Here is a 20,683-nt window from a genome sequence, read left to right on the forward strand (position 1 = left end):
AATCTTATGATAACATTTAACAACTTGGATTGTTAAGTTTAATTGTTACGATTAAACAAAAGCTTAATCACAAAATAAAGAGTAAAAAATTGAGGGAACCAAAAATAAGGGATTAATTAAATTCAAAATTTAAAAGGGAAAGGGACTAAGAATTAATCTCCAATTGAATTGTTTTTTCCTTCTCAGAATTAAATTTTCCAAATTGATTCCAAATTGATTGTTGTCCATTTCCTTGTGTATCTCTTTGTGTATGTGTTTGTGTATATTTAAGGTTTAAAATATATTATTAAATTTTCGTAGTAAATTATTATAAATCAAAGGCACAATTAACTGATTCGGACCTGTTGTTTCCAGAGGAAAATACAAAATTAATGTTGGTCAGTCAAAATTTTGGGTAAATTATGTTGACCAAGTAACTAGATAATTAAATGATAAAGGTTACAAAACTTGGATAACTAAAGATATCGGTTACTTTGATTATATCACATATATAAAACTCATACACATTCACACAATCAAGGACAATTAGCTGACAATTAAGGCTGAGAGAGGGGGGAATGGGTTGTGTGTAAATATATTAGATTGATTACATTAATGAGGATTATAACAATTAGTAAATGATTGAAGATCTACCAATCCTTCAAACTGATTTAGATAAGTGATCAATTGCCTTGCAATTTATATAATTAACCAATATGATCAATTATATAAAATGATTATCCAAATTAATCATATCATTTATATTGTTTACCTCCTTGTAATTTGTTTTTCTTACTAAATTGATAAAAAACTAAAACAAGGGAGGCAAAAATAAAGTTAATTATCATTGATCAAGACGATGATGATGATGATGATTAATCCTCCTCCAATCCAATTCCAGGTAAATCATCAGCAGTTATCATCATGATAAATTACAATTTAAGTATGTTGAAGATTTTTTTTTTAATTTAATCAAATAATCGATTGATTATTTGTAATTTTTTCTTTAAATTGTTCATCGTTTTATCCCATCAATTGATTATCCTGTCGATTTTGGCTCTTGATTGCAAATTAAATGTGAATTAAAACCTTGGCTCCGGATTCGGATTATCTTTAATTATTTTCTTCTCCCATTGAGCAATTAACGGATTCTTCCGAGGCTTTAAACTATTTCCAAATTGTTGGCACACCTAATTTAATTAGAAGGAAAAAAATATCAACAATAATTAGTTGTAACTTAAAACAGTTTCATGATTGTGATATCAAATCATCATCATCATTAAAGTAATTAATCAATTTGATCATCAATAAATCAGATCGTAGGATTATAATAATGATCGTTAATTGTTACAAGAAAAGGGTTGAAATTATAATGAATCAAGAGCAAAACATTATAATAATAATCAAAATAAATTCAGTTTTACAATATTCAAATGAACTATTGATGATCAATTGGATTGAAGTGAAAACCAAATGAGCAAAAATCATCAAAGTGTTTAACAATATTGATCAATAATTATGATTAAGATGATTGAATTACTTACTTTTTTATCATCATCATGTGAAATAATATTTGGGTTACTGATTGTCCGTTTTAATCCCGCAACAGTTTCATACAATGAACCATTCCGACCAGCAGAACCAGAATCACCATTATTAATATCATGATAATCATCATTACCATGATGACCATCATCAGCATCATTATTATCATCATCATCACCAGCATCTCGACCAAGGAGATTCAAATTAGGTTGAGATAAGCCCATCAACCTGGCTCGTTGGCGTCTACAAGAAAACAATTAATATCAACCATTATCATTTCTTTGTATACAATAAAAAAAAAGTTATATTTAGTCGTGAAAAATTAGTTTCGAGTGGTTTTGGTTAATCACTCGCACAGGTAGTGAGCTAAAATCAACTGATTAAACAATCAAGACTCGTAAGTTAATTTTAATCAATGAGTAAATTAACAAAGTGTTAGCATTGATGATGATAAAGATTATCAAGTTAATCAATTTATTTATTAGCTCACTACCTGTGCGAGTGATTAAAATATCGGTCGAAACTAATTTGTTCACGACTGTAAATACAATTAGCAGAAGAAAACAAAAATTAAAGCTAAATCATGATAACGATATAAGTAAATAGTTGTGGGTCAGTTAGTTGGTCAATATCAATTGAAATCATCATGTAATTGTAATAAAAGTTTCAAGGAGTAACATATTGATAATAACATGAATGAAAATGTAAATCATCACGATCAAATCAATGATTAACAATCAAATTTGATAACAATATGAAATGACAAGACTCGCCTCGGGTGAGGTTGTTCAATATAATAGATGAAGACACTGAAAGATGATAATAACATAACAGGTAAACTAATCTAATTCATATGATTAACAGCAAAATAATACAACAACAATTTAATTAGGCGTAATCACAATTAGCTTGAAAACCAAACCCAAAAACTTTCACTTCATGAAACCATCAAGATTATTATTAATTTAATGTTGATAATAGACAACAGAAAATATAACAAATGAAACACCAACAATCAAACAATTTTATTCATTAATGAATAGGGCTCATGATAATTATTAATTGTAATTGTAATCATATTCATAAAAATGTATCATCGGTAAATTAATTGCAATTTAAATGTATTAACATCATTGGTTTCACTTTCATCAACAATCATATTAGTTTCACTGTTGGATGTGAATCAAGTTTATTATTATTATCATTCACAATTTGCTATTTACAATTAATATTATGTATTAATAGATGAGTTTTTTTGGTTAATTGTTGCAACTATTTAACTTGATCGTTAAACCAAATTTGTTATATTGTTTAACTAAATTGTTAACCAAACCCTTGGGCCTACACAAATTTTAATCAAATCTAATTTAATGTTGATCATTTTCATACCAAGTTAATTATCAATCTTCCTGAATGTTTAATCATTATGATAAGTGAAAGTTAATCAAAGTGACAATTAACTTTTAATCTATTCTTAACAGAATAATTTTCTAATTGTTTGGGTTTTTAGTTAATTAACTTTTTAATTTACTTTTCTGTTATCTTATTATCATCTCATATTAATAATATGCCCAAAGTATTGGCAAATCAATTGTTAATTTTTAATAATGTTCACATAATAAAAATTAAATTAGTTAATTAAACAAGTTTCGATTGTCATTATCCGTTGATTAAAAGCTAATCTGTTAATTATAATTGTAATTGTTGAACCTTGAAAGTCCGTTAACTTTTAATAAACAACCAAATTAACTTTTCAATTAATATTAATTTTTTGTTACTCAATCTGATTAACTTTTCAACTATAACTTTACTATTAATTTATTGATATAATTAAGTACTGGGTAACAATTAATTTTAATTGTATGCGATTTTTTATTGGTATTTGGTTGAAAAACTTTCAAATTGTTCAATCAGTTAATCAAGTGTATAATTTGTGATTAAAAGTTTTTTTTTCTCATCTACATTATTGTTATTCAATCAATTTTGATGTAAATTAATTTAATCAACAACAATTAGATGAAAAATTTAACCTATTGGATATCCTAATGATGATAAATGATTTACAATTCAATTGATTTCCTGAGATACTTTCTCATTCAGATACAAACACACAAAAGCAATTAAAGATTTGAACTGAATTGAAAGTTGATTTAATTAAATAATTCTGAACAATATCATCAATTTAAATTGTTGTATTTAAATAATTAAAGTGACAGGACACATTCAATCATGATTAGCAATCTGAATCTAATGGTGTTAAATTATCAATTGAATGAGTTTATGATCAATAGTGGAAATTTTTTAAGGCAAACAATTAACATTCAAATCTTTAATTAGCTAAATTAATTATTGTAGGTGATTGTGATTAAGATAAAATGTATAATTTATTATTCACAATCAATAAATTGTTGACCATTCATAAGCAGATTTGATTGATTTAATCAAATATACTTATTAAATTTAAATACAAATCGTGATTGCCGTTAGCTAAATTGTTCATGATTAGTATTATTTTCACAATTAATATCATATATTAATATTATATTTAAATTATATATATTAGGGTTAACTGAATTAAACTAATTATCATCATCAATAGTAATTGTCAAAGTAAAGAAACTTAATTTTATATGATTAAAAATTAGATTGACCACCAACATTTAATTGTTGGGATTAGGTTAAGGTGAGAATGATCAATTAATCAAATTACGTTTCTAATTGTGATTTCAACGTAAACACAATTGTATTGATGGATTTATATTAATTATATTAGAGAAAATAGAAAAGGCTAATTGTTAATTATCAATGATTTTCCAATAAAGTAAAAACTTAATACATTTCCAAATGATTAACTGAATGATTTAGGTTTTTAATTTATTTCCAATCAGTTATTTAATATCATCAATCATTCAACTAAAAGGTATCAATCAACTTGATGATGATTAAAAACAATCAAGTAAATGATTAACACATAATAGAAAAATAATTTTCATTAAAAATCATTTTTCTTCACAAATTCATATTGATTAAAATACAATTTAACTTTTTAATCTGATTGATATCAAACAACAATAAAGTCTGTGAATAATAATCGCTGGATATTGAAAAGTTAATCAATCAATTAACGAGTAAGTTAATCAATGTTAATTAACCATCACAGTGAACGACATGTAATTAAATTAAGATTATTGATTGAGACTCTTCCTGGTTTATTCTAGACAAAATTAATTACTCAACTTTGTTTACCATCTCAATCAATCTAATCCTTCACCAACAGAATTGTTCAATCATCCTGATGATTAAGTTTCAAAATGTAACATATTAATTGTATATTAATCAAGGTAAATTGTCAATTTGCAATTTGGAAAAGGATTTAAATTGTTGATATTTACCTTAATTCCTCTTCTCGAGCTTTCATCTCTTTAAGCTCTTCCTGAATCTTTGATTCCGCTGAAATTGAACCTCGACGAAAACCTTTATCACCTTTTATCATTATCGGAGGTCGTAGTTCACCTCCATAAAGATCAGTACATGAACCCATCTGATAGAAAGGTGAACATGTTGGATTACCTGTTGATGTTGCTGTTTTACCTTTGGAGGAGATAAACTTATGCATTGAAATGCTTTTGGTTAAACCTTTTTTCATGAAAGGTTGGAAACCAGTTCGTTTCAGAGTTGTTATTGTTCCTGATGTTGGTGTTATGGTTGAAGAAGATGATGAAGATGACAAAGAGGATGATGAAGATAAAGATGCTGTTGATAAAGATGAGGATGACAGTGTTGTTGTTGATGACGATGGGATCGATGATGTAATTGGCTTGTTTATATTATTAGTTTGAATAATGTTTACATGATTATTTTGATTGCTGGCATTAACGTTGTTAATATTAACATGATTATTATTTGGTTGCTGCTGATGATGATTATTGGTACCATTAACTAATGATGATAATGATGCTAATCCATTGGAACCATGTTGATTGTTTGAAATATTATTCCCTGTTAATCCGTTAGTATTAAATCCTCCAAATGAAGTTTCAATGTTTTTGGCAGTTTGAGGTTCAATGTTTACTGTTGCCTTAATGTTGTTTGGTAACCTTTAATTAAGAAATAAAATGTTTAACAATTAGTTGTGATTAACTTTCATTGAGTTATAACTGTTATGGGAAAATTGGTTTGCTTTGTTTTTCTCATTATAATCATCAAGTTAATTAGAAAATGAATCAATTTCAATTGTCTTGGAATCTTGTTTGATTGATTGTTTTACCATTCACAATAACTTGATCAACAATCTGATGGTTGAGATTTTTCATCAACAAATTGTAACCATGAACCTTTTTAAATCAGGATTAGATTAAATTGCTTTTCAATTTATAGTTTATAACAAAATTCAATCAAATTTCAATCTTTTTGTTTTCTCTTTAACAATTAAACTAATTAACTCTTGTTGAAAAGGGTCAACTTTAATTGTCAATGATTAAATAAACATGACAATTAGATTGACAAGAAAGATAGTAAATTGTGGACAAACAATTTACTGTAATTTATTGGAAATGATTGCTACAAGTTTATGAGAAAATGATGAAAAAAAAAAGTTTCTCGGACTTGAGATTAGCAATTAGTTTATCAACATTTAAATGATTTAGTATAATAAACAAACTTAATCCAGGTTAATCCATTTTCAAGTCAAGATATTTTTATTGTTATGATGTAATTTAGCCTAATAACATTTTCAAAAAAAAGGACTGAGATCATTAATCGTTACGGTGATGATGTTGATGATGAGGATGAAGATGAAGATGAAGATGAAGATGACCAAACCTGACACTTGATACTACTGCTAACTGATTATTCATCATGCTTTCAGAATGGGAACAATTCATCATTCTTCCTACTCAAATGAACATTATCATTATGAAAATTTATCAACATCATCATGATCATCATGATCATCAGCAATTTACGCAATTGATATTTTCAATATCAGTTCCTATTTGCCCATTAATCATATAGATACTCAATTTACAATTAATTGTCAATGATTATTATCATCAATTGCAATGATAACGATATATGATGATGCTTATCAATTCGTGAGAAATTAACTAATTTAAATTTCTCACTCAATTTCAATTCACTTAGATCAGTCTACTATTAAATAGATGAAATTATCATTTAACTAAATTAAACGCTAATTTAATTTACTAATTTGATAATAATAACAAAATTACTGGATAATGAAAAGGTAAATATTAATTTAAATGTAATAAATATACATGTATATATATGAAATTAGCTGGATAATTAAATGGTTGACATTAATCTGTGAAAGTCAATTAGTTTTGAAAGTTATTCAAACACCATCAAAGTGTCAGACTAAATATTTTAACCCAGAAAATTAAATTAAATCAACACAATGAATTAATATGATGGATTCAATAGTTTGTGTATTGTTAAATTAGGTAAAAAAAGTAGATGATTGAAAGATATTTTTAGCAAGATTAATTTGAGATTAATGATGGTACCATGTTTATTATCATCAATAATTGATCATCATCATGATGGGAAAAAGGTAATGAAAGAGATTCCTTTGAAATGAGATGAATGAATAGCAATTGAATTGAGATTAAATTTATTTTAAATTGAAAAAAAACTCACGTTGATGATGATGATGATACTGTTGTTGTTGCTGTTGTTGGTGGACTGATACCATTGATTTGAGTAATGGATGAGTAATTTGACCCAGCCTTATCAATATCGGTCAGTTTGGTGACCTTAAGATCAGTCCTTTCTTGTGAGATAGTTTTTATTGATCCGGTCGCTTTTAGCGCCAACTCACGTTGAGTTTGCTCCTCAATTTCCTGCTGGATGCGAGTCGTTGCCAAAAGTTTCTGTATATCGGCAGCGTTTGCAGCACCACATGAGTTTTGCTTGAAAACGGGTAATTTGGTTTCCGTTGAGGTAACAATTGTTTCATCTGTTGTTGTTGACAATGATTTACCTATCATCAGTGAACCATTATCATTACCAGCACCATTGGTATTATTGTTGGTGATGATATCAACATTAGATCCTTTTGTTACTGTTGTTGTTGTTGTTGTTGGTAATTGTTGTTGACAATCATTGGTTGATGAGACAATTGAATTAGATAAACATCGAGTTAATTGAACTTGAGCTTTTAATTCAGCTTCCCGTTCCCGTGCAATACGGATCTCTCGTTCAATTGGAGATTCTCCAATTAATCCGGACACTTTACTTGATAATATTTCCAAGCTAATTGGCTTTGATGGAACTGGATCAATTGAATCATTGGAAATGGTTCCAACTGAACATGAGGAAAGGTCAGATAACGCTGGTGATGATTTACCATCAATCGATGAACAATGGGATGGTGTTGATTTACCCAAATTTTGAGAGTGTTGATTATGGTGTGGGTGATGTTGTTGATGAAGATGATTAGCTCCATTGAAATGTTGCTGGTGAGGGTAAGGATTGTGAAGAGAAGTTGTTGAAGATGTTAATGTTGACCCTTGATGTTTGGACATCGAGGCTCTCATTTGAGCCAGTTCCTCTTCTCGCTCCTTTAATTGGCGAATCTCTTCAGCAATCATTGATTCAGCAGTTGATTTAATTGTAGATGATGAAGAGGAAGATGATGAAGTAATTGGTAATGATGATTCTCGTTTAACAATTTTACCTGTTTGTTTACCAACAATACCAGCCAATGGTCGTGGTGAACATGATTTAATTGTATTATTATCACAAATTGGTGATGATGAAGTTACGTGTAATGATTGTTTTTTCATGTTCATTGTTTCATTTTGTATTAATAATGGTGATGAATTATGAGATAAATGTTCATTCTCATCATAATTAACCATCATGGAAGCAGGTTCATTGGAGACTGACAGTTTACTATTAACATCTCGTGGTGAAGAAGAAGAAGAAGATGATGATGATGATGATGGAGATGAAGATAATGATAGAGGTGATTTTGCTTCAATACATTCACTAGCATTTATTATCATTGATGATTCTATTATCTCATCATCAGAGGGTTTAGCCAATTGACCAATAATTGTTGGTCTAACAACACCATCACCAAAGGAGCTACTAGAATTACCTGAACATAGAAATAGAAAAACAAACCGATACAAAATATTGATAAACAGAAATTAATTACAATTGATTTGAGTGAAAATCAGGATAAGAATTTTCTAGAGAGAAAAAAAATGGAAATGAAAAAAAAGATAATTAAATATTTCTTATTTACCTTTTGATTGGGAAGTAATTTTAACACCAGAATTTTCATTTAAATCGATCCCGTTCTGAGTCTTGACATCGTCACCATTATCAATTGAATCATTGTTGGAAACATGATGATGATCATGATTATGATGATTTTCATTAAGATTAACTATTTCATCCTCTTTCTTTTTACCTGGGAAACTTTTATCTTTATTGGCAATGTTATTATTATGTGGAGATGGCGATGAAATCAAATTATTGGTCATCAGATTTGACTTTAAATCACTGTTATTATTATTGTTATTGGAACAATCAACAATCAATAATAAATTGTCAGATAGATTCACACCACTATCAACTAATTTATAATCACTGGTGGTTGATGTTGGTGGTTGTTGTGGTGGTTGTTGTGGTGGTGATAATAATAAATCACCTGCATTAATAGTTGATGATGATGGCGATGATGATGATGATGATGAGGGGGAAGTGGAAAAAATTTGACACGATCCACTGTCCTCAAGAGAATCAATCAATACTTCATCTATTTGATTAGTACCAATAACGGACTTTGATTGGGCACATTCATTTTCATGTTTAATAAATTCCTCTATTGAATCAGGATCAGTAATATTATCTGATTCAATTGTCGAGGTTAATTGAGGGTTAGATTCAGATAATAATGATGATTTTGGTGTTGATGTTTCTTTTGAGAATGCTGAAGATGATGGTGGAGGTGGAACAGGAGAAGATGATACTGATGATGATGATAAAGAAGAATTTGGATTCTTGCCAATAACCGATGAAGATGAGGATGGATTTCGCCGATGATTATTCAAATTGTTAACGCTTGTGGTCACTAAAGTGGCCATCGTTTCAGGTGACATTGAAGATGACCCATCAACTGGACGACAACCTGATACACAAACGTCTGGACTTGACTCGCAGTCACGGAAACCATCATCTTCATCAACGACACCACCAACATCATCGTGATTACAGTTAACATAATCAGGTGACGATCGACGATCACAAGTTGATGAATCATCACTACTTCCTCCTGTGAGAGAAAAAGAGAAAGAGATGAATAAATTAGATTTGATTGTTGTTTATGTTGACACAATAATGGAAGATGTAATCGTAATTAATACTAAATTAATAGTACGGAAAAAAAATTACTAATCAAACGAGTTAAACTGAATCAAATTAACTAATAAACGACTGTGAGAATCTGTTGATTTAATATCATTCGTATGTTCTGACCAACAAACTTTAAGATCTCAAGGTAACACGTTACAGAAACTTCAAAATTACACCTTGGGAAAAGGTGCATCATCATCATCATGATAGACAATCAAACTGACCAGAGGTCAGCTCACATGATTATTATTAGACAATGGGAGAGTTCATGATGATAATGGTGATGGAAACAAATTAGTACCTTGTTAACGTTCAGAACTTTTTTTTCAATGTTAAAGACATTTATTTTCGCATCAATTGCGTCACACTTGGACAGTTTTATATCATCATTATCATCATCATCAATACATTTCTCATCTTCATCACTATTATCACATCTTAAAGTAAACTTTTCTCTAATCTTTTCATTCATCATGTTTACTCAATAATTGCTTTTGACATTTTCTTTCCTTTTGTTTCATTTTCATTCATTGTCATCATATCTACCTCCATTTCTCATTCATCTTCCATATCATCATCATCATCTCTCTCTCTCTCTCTACTTAAGTTATCATTTTGTCAAGACACAGGGTGTTGACTATATTAAAATTGTCTATTCATCTTTCTCCTTTTTTTCAAAGTGTTTAATTGCAGAGTCTTTAATCATTTTCACAATAACAACTTCCTGTCTGTATAATGATAAATTCATCAATTTCCTATCACAATTGAATAATACTCATGGTGAACTTGTCAGTAGATGAGAAACAATTTGAGAAACAATTTAAAAATTAAATTGAGTCTTAGAGTAAAAGTTTAATAGGAAATCTAATACAATCTCAACTCTAATAAGTTATAAATAAATACGAGTTGTTACAATTATTTAATTTCTATTTCACCCTTAATTGGGTCAATAATGATAAAATCAAGACTTAGTGATGATAATCATCGTGTTGATTAGCTTAATCATCATCCCTTTTTTAATTTCATCAGTCATTCTCATAAATAATGATAACCCAATTTTCATACCAAATTAAAATTCACAACGATCAATAACTATGGTAACTGAGAAAAAAAAAATCCCGTTAACTTTTAATCGACAATTGGAATCAAATTAATCGAGCTGATTAAATTAAATATTTTTCTTAACCATTAAATTACCATATAAAACAAAAACATACATGAAATCACCTGAGTAATAAAATTAATCCAGAAAATTATGTTATTAATCAACCCGGAACTATTATAATCAGAATTATTAACATTATTGTTGTTGTGGCTGTTGTGTTAAGTTATTGACCTTTTCCGCAATCAGCAAACAAACTTGTACAAAATACAACAATCAAGTATCAACATTATTAACAAATTACTGCAGTCAACTGTGCAAATAATTTTCCATTCACAGTCTTAAAAATTTTTAATTCAGATATACAGGGGGTTCATAAGAGGAGAAAAAAGTTCTGAACGATTTCACGGTTTTAACACTCTCTCTCTCTCTCTCTCTCTCTCTCTCTCTTTAGTTCAATCTTTGTCTCTCCTCTCTATCTTATCAGAATGAGTATGAGCCATTGCAACTCATGATAATGGGATTACATGTTAAAAATAATGAGGATAAAAAGTATCATATATAAAGTATTTGTGATGGTTTATTTTTATATTTCATGTTGATTCCAGGTAAATATTCAGGTACATGAAAAAATATATTTCTTTTTTTGTTCACATCTAAACAATCAACCAACCAACAATGCTCAACTAACCGGAGGGTTTACCTCAATTCCCATTAACATGATGCATGTAAATACTTTTGTTAACACGTACAAATAACGTTTTTCTTTATTATCATATCTCTCTCTCTCTCTCTCTCTCTCTTTCGCATTTTAACATTATGATAATAATCGTTATCATCTAAAATCAAATGATAATAACATGTTCTATATTACAATTATTACTATTACTTTTCTATTGCTTTTGCTATTAGATGTTATATGATAATATAATCTTAGAGGGAAAAGAATTCCTATCAAAATTGAAATAAAGAAACTTTTTGTTGTTGCTTTTACAGTTTTTCTGGTTCGTTGAAACGTCAAGGTGAATCAAAGATAACTGATAAATAGTCGAGGTTCATTTGAATCAAGTTCAAACGTGTTCAAGATAATTAGAGAAAATAATGAAAAAAAATATTAAATTTAATTACCTTCAAGAGAATCGTTTTCCACCAGGGATAAGCTACAATCGGGTGAGGGTTCACCACTTTCACCATCAGATCCAAGTTTCGTTGATGAATTGTGATACTGACCATTTGATTTCACTAATGGTTGATCATTTATTGGTGATTTGAGTTGACCAATACTTCCATTGGGTGATGGTTGAGATGAATTGGTCAGTTTTTGAATGGCCGGAGAGGTGGGATTAGATGGCAATCGCTTAAGACCATTAGAACCATTATTGGGACTCGAAACATTTATTGTCATCTTATTCAATTCGAACGAAGTGTCAATCAATAATTGGTCAACATTTGGCGATTCTCCATTCATTTCGGCCATCATTCTTTTCTCCCAATATTCTTTAGTTGATTTCTTATTCTCTATTATTGATGAAGTGTCGACTGAAGCTAAAGGAGAATCAAAGGAGAATCAAAGGAGAATCAAAGGAGAATAGAAATAAAAATAAAAATAAAAATAAAAATAAAATAGAAATAGAAATAAAATTCAATATGAAGTTAGAACTTTTTCTCGAATACTTCAATATTATTCAAAACTTATTGTTCTAAAAACAGTCATCTAAACTTGACCTTATTAGAATGAGTTTCCAATCATTCAACAATCTTCCAACTCGCCCAGCAATTTACAACAATTAAAAGTGTTTATTTTCGAAACGCTATTAAATTTAGATTATCATTATTATCATCACAATCATCATAATCATCCTTATTATTATAATTATGATTGTGATAATAAATATTGATGAATCTTAATCAATTGTCACAACAATTAACCAATTATTTCAAGGTGAATGGTTTAAGGGTGAAACTTGAGACTCGAGACTACAATACAATACTAAACACATGGACACTTTCAACCCCAATCAACAATCAACAAATAGTTTGTAGCAATTAAATCTAATTGTTACTTAATAATAATTACTATCAACTTGACGAGTTGACTGATTTTACTTCGCTACTTCTTTACTTCAACACAATCAAATTAATCATCTACTAAGTTAACGTAAACTCTTTTAAACAATTTAACTCGTTATCATCAATATCTTAATCATGACGCTAACAAGGAGTGATAACTGAACATATTCATGATTAATCATTGTCATCGATAAAAGTAATCATGATCAAGGATGAAATATATAAAATCATCTCTTTCCGCTCCATTGAATGATAATATTTTAATATACTAATCATCAACATGCTACTTGTTGATTAGTGACTCAATTTACGTGATTCAAATTAATAATAAAAAAAACGCCAAAAGTTAATCACTACTTTCAACTACTACTAATAACTCAACGAGAACGAGTTAACAGTTAAATCAACCTCAAACTTAATCATTAAATATTAATATATGGACTTTGAATGAGAGAGAAAGAGAGAGAATCAAGTAGACTCGAAGGGTCCCCGCCAGGTGGTTACGCCGCTTCTAAGGCGCAGCCATCACCTTGACTGGTGTTACCTTATCAGGGCTTTTCTGACCGTTAGCGAGTCTACAGAGTGTCCAGCAAGAAGAAACAAACATACACAAAAAGGAAAATACCGATAGAGTTGAATGTTGATAAAATGTTTTTAAAACACCAACCGGATTCTAAACATTTTACCAGAGATGAAGATCTATGAAAGACAAGGAGCACAAGTGATATAAAAAAGAACATTGAATTGAGAGAGAGAGAGAGAAAGAAAAAAACCTGAAAAAGAATATGAAACAACAACAAAGGAGAAGAAAAGATGAACAATAGAACAACCATTTTCTTTTCCATTTCCGAAAAGAAAACAAAAATTGGTAAAGGTTAGAGGACACACACAGTTTTCTCCACAATTTGGACACTTACTTGTAGAAAATTACGAAGATTAGGACCACGAGGAGAATAAACGAAAAACAGAAGAAAAAATATCACAAATAAAGAAAAAAGTAAATAACATTCACTCTGACGGGGACAAGTAACGTGAAGAAGATCAACAATTAGAATGAGAAGAAGAAACAATTTGAATAGAATCTCAGTTATGAAAGAAAAAAGAATAACTTGTGTCGCCATCTACCTTTCGACTGTTCAACTAGCAACGTTTCTTTTTATTAAAAGTTTTCAGATTTTCTTATTGTTTTCAAGTGAATTAATTGTTAGCTCTTTGCTTATCAATTCTCTGATCGTTTTAATTATTCTGTTAACTCTATTGTGAATATACTTACCTTACCTTTTCTTTTTGTTCTTTTCTATTCTATTAGGTATTCTTTGGACTTGTTCTCACATATCAGAACTTTTCGAATTCATTTCTACCTGAGATTGTTTTGTTTCATTAATTTTCTCACTCTCTCTTAATTCATTTCTCTTTGTTTTCTTATTTTCATTGAGATCGTATCAATGTTTCTCGTTGAATTGGCCGGGAAGGAGCGTAAAGTTTAATTGTGAAGAGGAAGATGATGATGAAGTTACATGTACTGGATGTTTTTTCATGTTCATTGTTTCATCTTGTATTAATAATGGTGATGAATTATGAGATAAATGTTCATTCTCATCATAATTAACCATCATGGAAGCAGGTTCATTAGAGACTGACAGTTTACTATTAACATCTCGTGGTGAAGAAGAAGAAGATGATGATGATGATGATGGAGATGAAGATAATGATAGAGGTGATTTTGCTTCAATACATTCACTAGCATTTATTATCATTGATGATTCTATTATCTCATCATCAGAGGGTTTAGCCAATTGGCCAATAATTGTTGGTCTAACAACACCATCACCAAAGGAGCTACTAGAATTACCTGAACATAGAAATAGAAAAACAAACCGATACAAAATATTGATAAACAGAAATTAATTACAATTGATTTGAGTGAAAATCAGGATAAGAATTTTCTAGAGAGAAAAAAAATGGAAATGAAAAAAAAGATAATTAAATATTTCTTATTTACCTTTTGATTGGGAAGTAATTTTAACACCAGAATTTTCATTTAAATCGATCCCGTTCTGAGTCTTGACATCGTCACCATTATCAATTGAATTATTGTTGGAAACGTGATGATGATCATGATTATAATGATTTTCATTAAGATTAACTATTTCATCCTCTTTCTTTTTACCTGGGAAACTTTTATCTTTATTGGCAATGTTATTATTATGTGGAGATGGCGATGAAATCAAATTATTGGTCATCAGATTTGAATTTAAATCACTGTTATTATTATTGGAACAATCAACAATCAATAATAAATTGTCAGATAGATTCACACCACTATCAACTAATTTATAATCACTGGTGGTTGATGTTGGTGGTTGTTGTGGTGGTTGTTGTGGTGGTGATAATAATAAATCACCTGCATTAATAGTTGATGATGATGGCGATGATGATGATGATGATGAGGGGGAAGTGGAAAAAATTTGACACGATCCACTGTCCTCAAGAGAATCAATCAATACTTCATCTATTTGATTAGTACCAATAACGGACTTTGATTGGGCACATTCATTTTCATGGTTAATAAATTCCTCTATTGAATCAGGATCAGTAATATTATCTGATTCAATTGTCGAGGTTAATCACGTTTATGCTCAATTCTATTGCGTCCTTAACATGGACATTCATATCATCATAAAATTTTCCATCTTCATATTAACTTTTTTTTCTTACGATATTTATAGAAACTCTCGAATTTGAACAGTTTTCGGTTTGTCCAGTTGACTATTATATCTTTTAATTGATAGAAACTTTTCTCTACTATAAACATCAATTCTGAACACTTACTTCGTGGTACAAATGGCGAGATATTTTTCGTTTTACGAAATTTAAATCATAATAATTAAAAACAATCTTGTTCACTAATTACTTCGGCAGCTAAACTGATTGCATTGAAAACTTCATCAGCATTTCTTTTGTTCTTCTTCAAATTGTTTAATTGCGGAGTCTTTAATCATCTTCACAATAACAACTTCCTGTCTGAATAATGATAAATTCATCTATTATCTATCACAATTCATAATTTAATAATATTCCTGATGAACTTGTCAGTAGATGAGAAACAATTAAATGTTTAACTAAAATTCAGTCTTGATAAAGTAAAAGTTGTAAATATGAAATCTAATTAAATCTTAAATCTAATAATTATCATGTATATTTGTGATGGTTTATTTTTATATTTCATGTTGATTCCAGGTAAATATTCAGGTACATGAAAAAATATATTTCTTTTTTTGTTCACATCTAAACAATCAACCAACCAACAATGCTCAACTAACCGGAGGGTTTACCTCAATTCCCATTAACATGATGCATGTAAATACTTTTGTTAACACGTACAAATAACGTTTTTCTTTATTATCATATCTCTCTCTCTCTCTCTCTCTCTCTCTCTCTCTTTCGCATTTTAACATTATGATAATAATCGTTATCATCTAAAATCAAATGATAATAACATGTTCTATATTACAATTATTACTATTACTTTTCTATTGCTTTTGCTATTAGATGTTATATGATAATATAATCTTAGAGGGAAAAGAATTCCTATCAAAATTGAAATAAAGAAACTTTTTGTTGTTGCTTTTACAGTTTTTCTGGTTCGTTGAAACGTCAAGGTGAATCAAAGATAACTGATAAATAGTCGAGGTTCATTTGAATCAAGTTCAAACGTGTTCAAGATAATTAGAGAAAATAATGAAAAAAAAATATTAAATTTAATTACCTTCAAGAGAATCGTTTTCCACCAGGGATAAGCTACAATCGGGTGAGGGTTCACCACTTTCACCATCAGATCCAAGTTTTGTTGATGAATTGTGATACTGACCATTTGGATGACCATTTGATTTCACTAATGGTTGATCATTTATCGGTGATTTGAGTTGACCAACACTTCCATTGGGTGATGGTTGAGATGAATTGGTCAGTTTTTGAATGGCCGGAGAGGTGGGATTAGATGGCAATCGTTTAAGACCATTAGAACCATTATTGGGACTCGAAACATTTATTGTCATCTTATTCAATTCGAACGAAGTGTCAATCAATAATTGGTCAACATTTGGCGATTCTCCATTCATTTCGGCCATCATTCTTTTCTCCCAATATTCTTTAGTTGATTTCTTATTCTCTATTATTGATGAAGTATCGACTGAAGCTAAAGAAGAATCAAAGGAGAATCAAAGGAGAATAGAAATAAAATTCAATATGAAGTTAGAACTTTTTCTCGAATACTTCAATATTATTCAAAACTTATTGTTCTAAAAACAATCATCTAAACTTGACCTTATTAGAATGAGTTTCCAATCATTCAACAATCTTCCAACTCGCCCAGCAATTTACAACAATTAAAAGTGTTTATTTTCGAAACGCTATTAAATTTAGATTATCATCACAATCATCACAATCATCATAATCATCATAATCATAATCATCCTTATTATTATAATTATGATTGTGATAATAAATATTGATGAATCTTAATCAATTGTCACAACAATTAACCAATTATTTCAAGGTGAATGGTTTAAGGGTGAAACTTGAGACTCGAGACTACAATACAATACTAAACACATGGACACTTTCAACCCCAATCAACAATCAACAAATAGTTTGTAGCAATTAAATCTAATTGTTACTTAATAATAATTACTATCAACTTGACGAGTTGACTGATTTTACTTCACTACTTCTTTACTTTTTACTTCAACACAATCAAATTAATCATCTACTAAGTTAACGTAAACTCTTTTAAACAATTTAACTCGTTATCATCAATATCTTAATCATGACGCTAACAAGGAGTGATAACTGAACATATTCATGATTAATCATTGTCATCGATAAAAGTAATCATGATCAAGGATGAAATATATAAAATCATCTCTTTCCGCTCCATTGAATGATAATATTTTAATATACTAATCATCAACATGCTACTTGTTGATTAGTGACTTAACTTACGTGATTCAAATTAATAAAATCTTTTCTCACTCAAACAAGTAACAAGAATAAAAAGAAAGAGAGACTCAACAGACCGTTAGAGAGTCTACAGAGTGTCCAGCAAGAAGAAACAAAAACAGAAACTAAACAAATAAGGAAGATAGAATACCGATAGAATCGAATGTAAACAAAAACTCTATTCGAACATTAATTGGATTCTAAACACCAATTTAACCAGAGATGAAGATCTATGAAAGACAAGGAGCACAAGTGATATAAAAAAGAACATTGAATTGAGAGAGAGAGAGAAAAAAACCTGAAAAAGAATATGAAACAACAACAAAGGAGAAGAAAAGATGAACAATAGAACAACCATTTTCTTTTCCATTTCCGAAAAGAAAACAAAAATTGGTTAAGGTTAAAGGACACACACAGTTTTCTCCACAATTTGGACACTTACTTGTAGAAAATTACGAAGATCAGGACCACGAGGAGAATAAACGAAAAACAGAAGAAAAAATATCACAAATAAAGAAAAAAGTAAATAACATTCACTCTGACGGGAGAAAAACAGAACAGGTAACGTGAAGATCAACAAGTAGAATGAGAAGAAAACAAAGAGTAGAGAGAAAGAGTCTGCAGATCAAAGAGTAGCGATCGTCCGATCCGATTCTTTAATCGATCGCGATCGATTTTTGACATGGAACTTGAGTGAGTTCGACTTTCAGTAGATCGAAATGGAAAAACAGTTGACTTTTGGTCAGAAATGAAATTGAAATGAGTCTGAAAGATTAAAATTACTTCTGAACTGAGAAAGTTGAACAAGTGTCAAAAAGAAAGAGAAAATTTTCTGCTTCTTTTTGCGCGCCAAATTTGAATTTAAGAAATTGGCACAATAAACAATCAGAACAATGGAAGGAAAAAGAAAACCTTTCTTTCAGGTTAATTATTATCATCAGTGTTTTATTAATAGTGATGATGGTCCAACCATTTGTTTCATTTATGCTGATGATGTTGGTCTAATTGCTTCAATCAACAACAATTTGAAACAATCGTTGGGGTTGAAGATTCATAAACGTCAAGGTTTCGTTGGTAAGGAGAGTCAAAGTTCAGATTCATTGAGAGTTGAATTTTAATCCATTCGATCTGTAAATGAATTAGTGTTCATGAGATGATTTAAATTGTTACCATGATTGTTTTTACTATGAATGACGGTGAATCCATGTTTACAATTGAGGATGGACGATGGTCAGAAACAAAGTTTGATGTTGTTAGGTGACTTTTCATTGAAGATGCTTTTGATTTGCTCATAATTAAATTGTAATCACAACTTTCATCTCATCAATTAACAATAAAATAACCTTAATTGTAATCGTCCAATTAGATTGTAAATCAACAAGGGAAAAGTTTTAGGTAATTTATACCTACAAACAATTGCAGGTTAGTTTTGATTATTTTACCTTTTGTGATTTGTTTTCCTCTGATTGTTAACAATTTAAATTCAGATAATACAGTTAAAAGCTTCTCAAGGTCTAACCACAAACTTTAATATCTCTGAAACCTGAGACTAGGTCGAAATCGGCAAATTCACCTGGTAGAAACGGGAAACCATCGCCTCGGGGCGCAAAATTGTAACTACCAATTCATCAACTAAACTTTTACTCTTTGGTTAAAGTTTTGTAAGAAACTTTATTTTGTTACTTAATGAGTCAAATCTATTGGTAACCACGTACCAAAGGCTCCGATCGTTAATTGCTGTTGATTTTGCAATTTAAATTGTAATCAAATGACTCTGCATCGAAAACAATTTAAACACTTTTAAGCTAAAGGAGGATGGTCGCCGAATTTTAGTTTTGAGTTAAGAGTTGAAACTTTTTGTATTTGTAGGGCCATAAATATGAAGTCCAAATATATTTATTTTTTTCTGATCTGATCAGTAGTTTTCGAGAAAATCGAGTTCAATTTAAAACTGGTCACTTTCCAGCAACGATGAGTTTTAGATCATGAAATTTTATTTTATCACAACTTCATGCCCTTACAGAAAATTAAATTTGTTTTGGTAAAAATATCCAAAGTGCTCCACCATTCGTTCTATTTAAATAAATGGACGATTAGTCCCAAGTCAGAATGATCTGAAACTTATTTTGAGGCTATCTAGTATGGGTTAACATTGTGGATCGAGCACTTTTTCATTTGATCAACAGTTTTACCGGAATGAGAAAGTGGCCTTTGATCTTCAAGGCTAATATCTCGAAACTAAAATACTTGGAGATGTCTAAATAAGTCAAATCACCGTCATTTAACAAGGCTATCAGACAATAGTTTTTGGCCTTAAAGTGATGGTCACTGAGACTAAAGTTAATTAAGTTATACTACACTCAAGTTATAAACACCCAAATGTTTTATGCTTGCTCGAATGAAATATTATTTCATCAAACATTGTCAAACTATTATATAAAGTGACCTATTTTAAGGCAAAAACTATTGCTTCTGATAGCCTTGGTTAAATGACGGTGATTTGACTTATTTAGACATCTCCAAGTATTTTAGTTTCGGAGATATTAGCCCTTGAAGATCAAAGCCCTTTCTCATTCCGGTAAACTGTTGATCAAATGAAAA

General features: G+C 29.6%; 1 protein-coding gene across 4 annotated transcripts; it reads right to left on the reverse strand.

The window, feature by feature from the left end:
• Positions 1–4: 4 nt before the first annotated feature.
• LOC128390998 (probable serine/threonine-protein kinase DDB_G0282963) lies at positions 5–18,858 on the reverse strand. 4 transcript variants are annotated; one of them, XM_053350818.1, is made up of 8 exons: positions 18,525–18,858; positions 16,851–17,279; positions 12,140–12,556; positions 8,798–9,829; positions 7,183–8,647; positions 4,917–5,621; positions 1,524–1,767; positions 5–1,169 (listed from the first exon to the last, which is right to left on the reverse strand). In XM_053350818.1, exons 2-8 carry the CDS (start codon positions 17,212–17,214, stop codon positions 1,062–1,064), a joined length of 4,335 nt encoding a protein of 1,444 aa, XP_053206793.1. In that variant the 5' UTR covers positions 17,215–17,279; positions 18,525–18,858; the 3' UTR covers positions 5–1,061. The 4 variants fall into 4 exon arrangements, with proteins under 4 accessions (XP_053206793.1, XP_053206796.1, XP_053206794.1 ...); XM_053350821.1 differs by lacking the exon at positions 16,851–17,279; XM_053350819.1 differs by lacking the exons at positions 16,851–17,279; positions 18,525–18,858 and adding an exon at positions 15,084–16,070.
• Positions 18,859–20,683: the final 1,825 nt, after the last annotated feature.

The sequence above is a fragment of the Panonychus citri genome, unplaced genomic scaffold, assembly GCF_014898815.1.
Source record: "Panonychus citri isolate SS breed McGregor unplaced genomic scaffold, ASM1489881v1 Contig00134, whole genome shotgun sequence".
In the NCBI taxonomy this organism is placed as follows: Eukaryota; Metazoa; Arthropoda; class Arachnida; order Trombidiformes; family Tetranychidae; genus Panonychus; species Panonychus citri.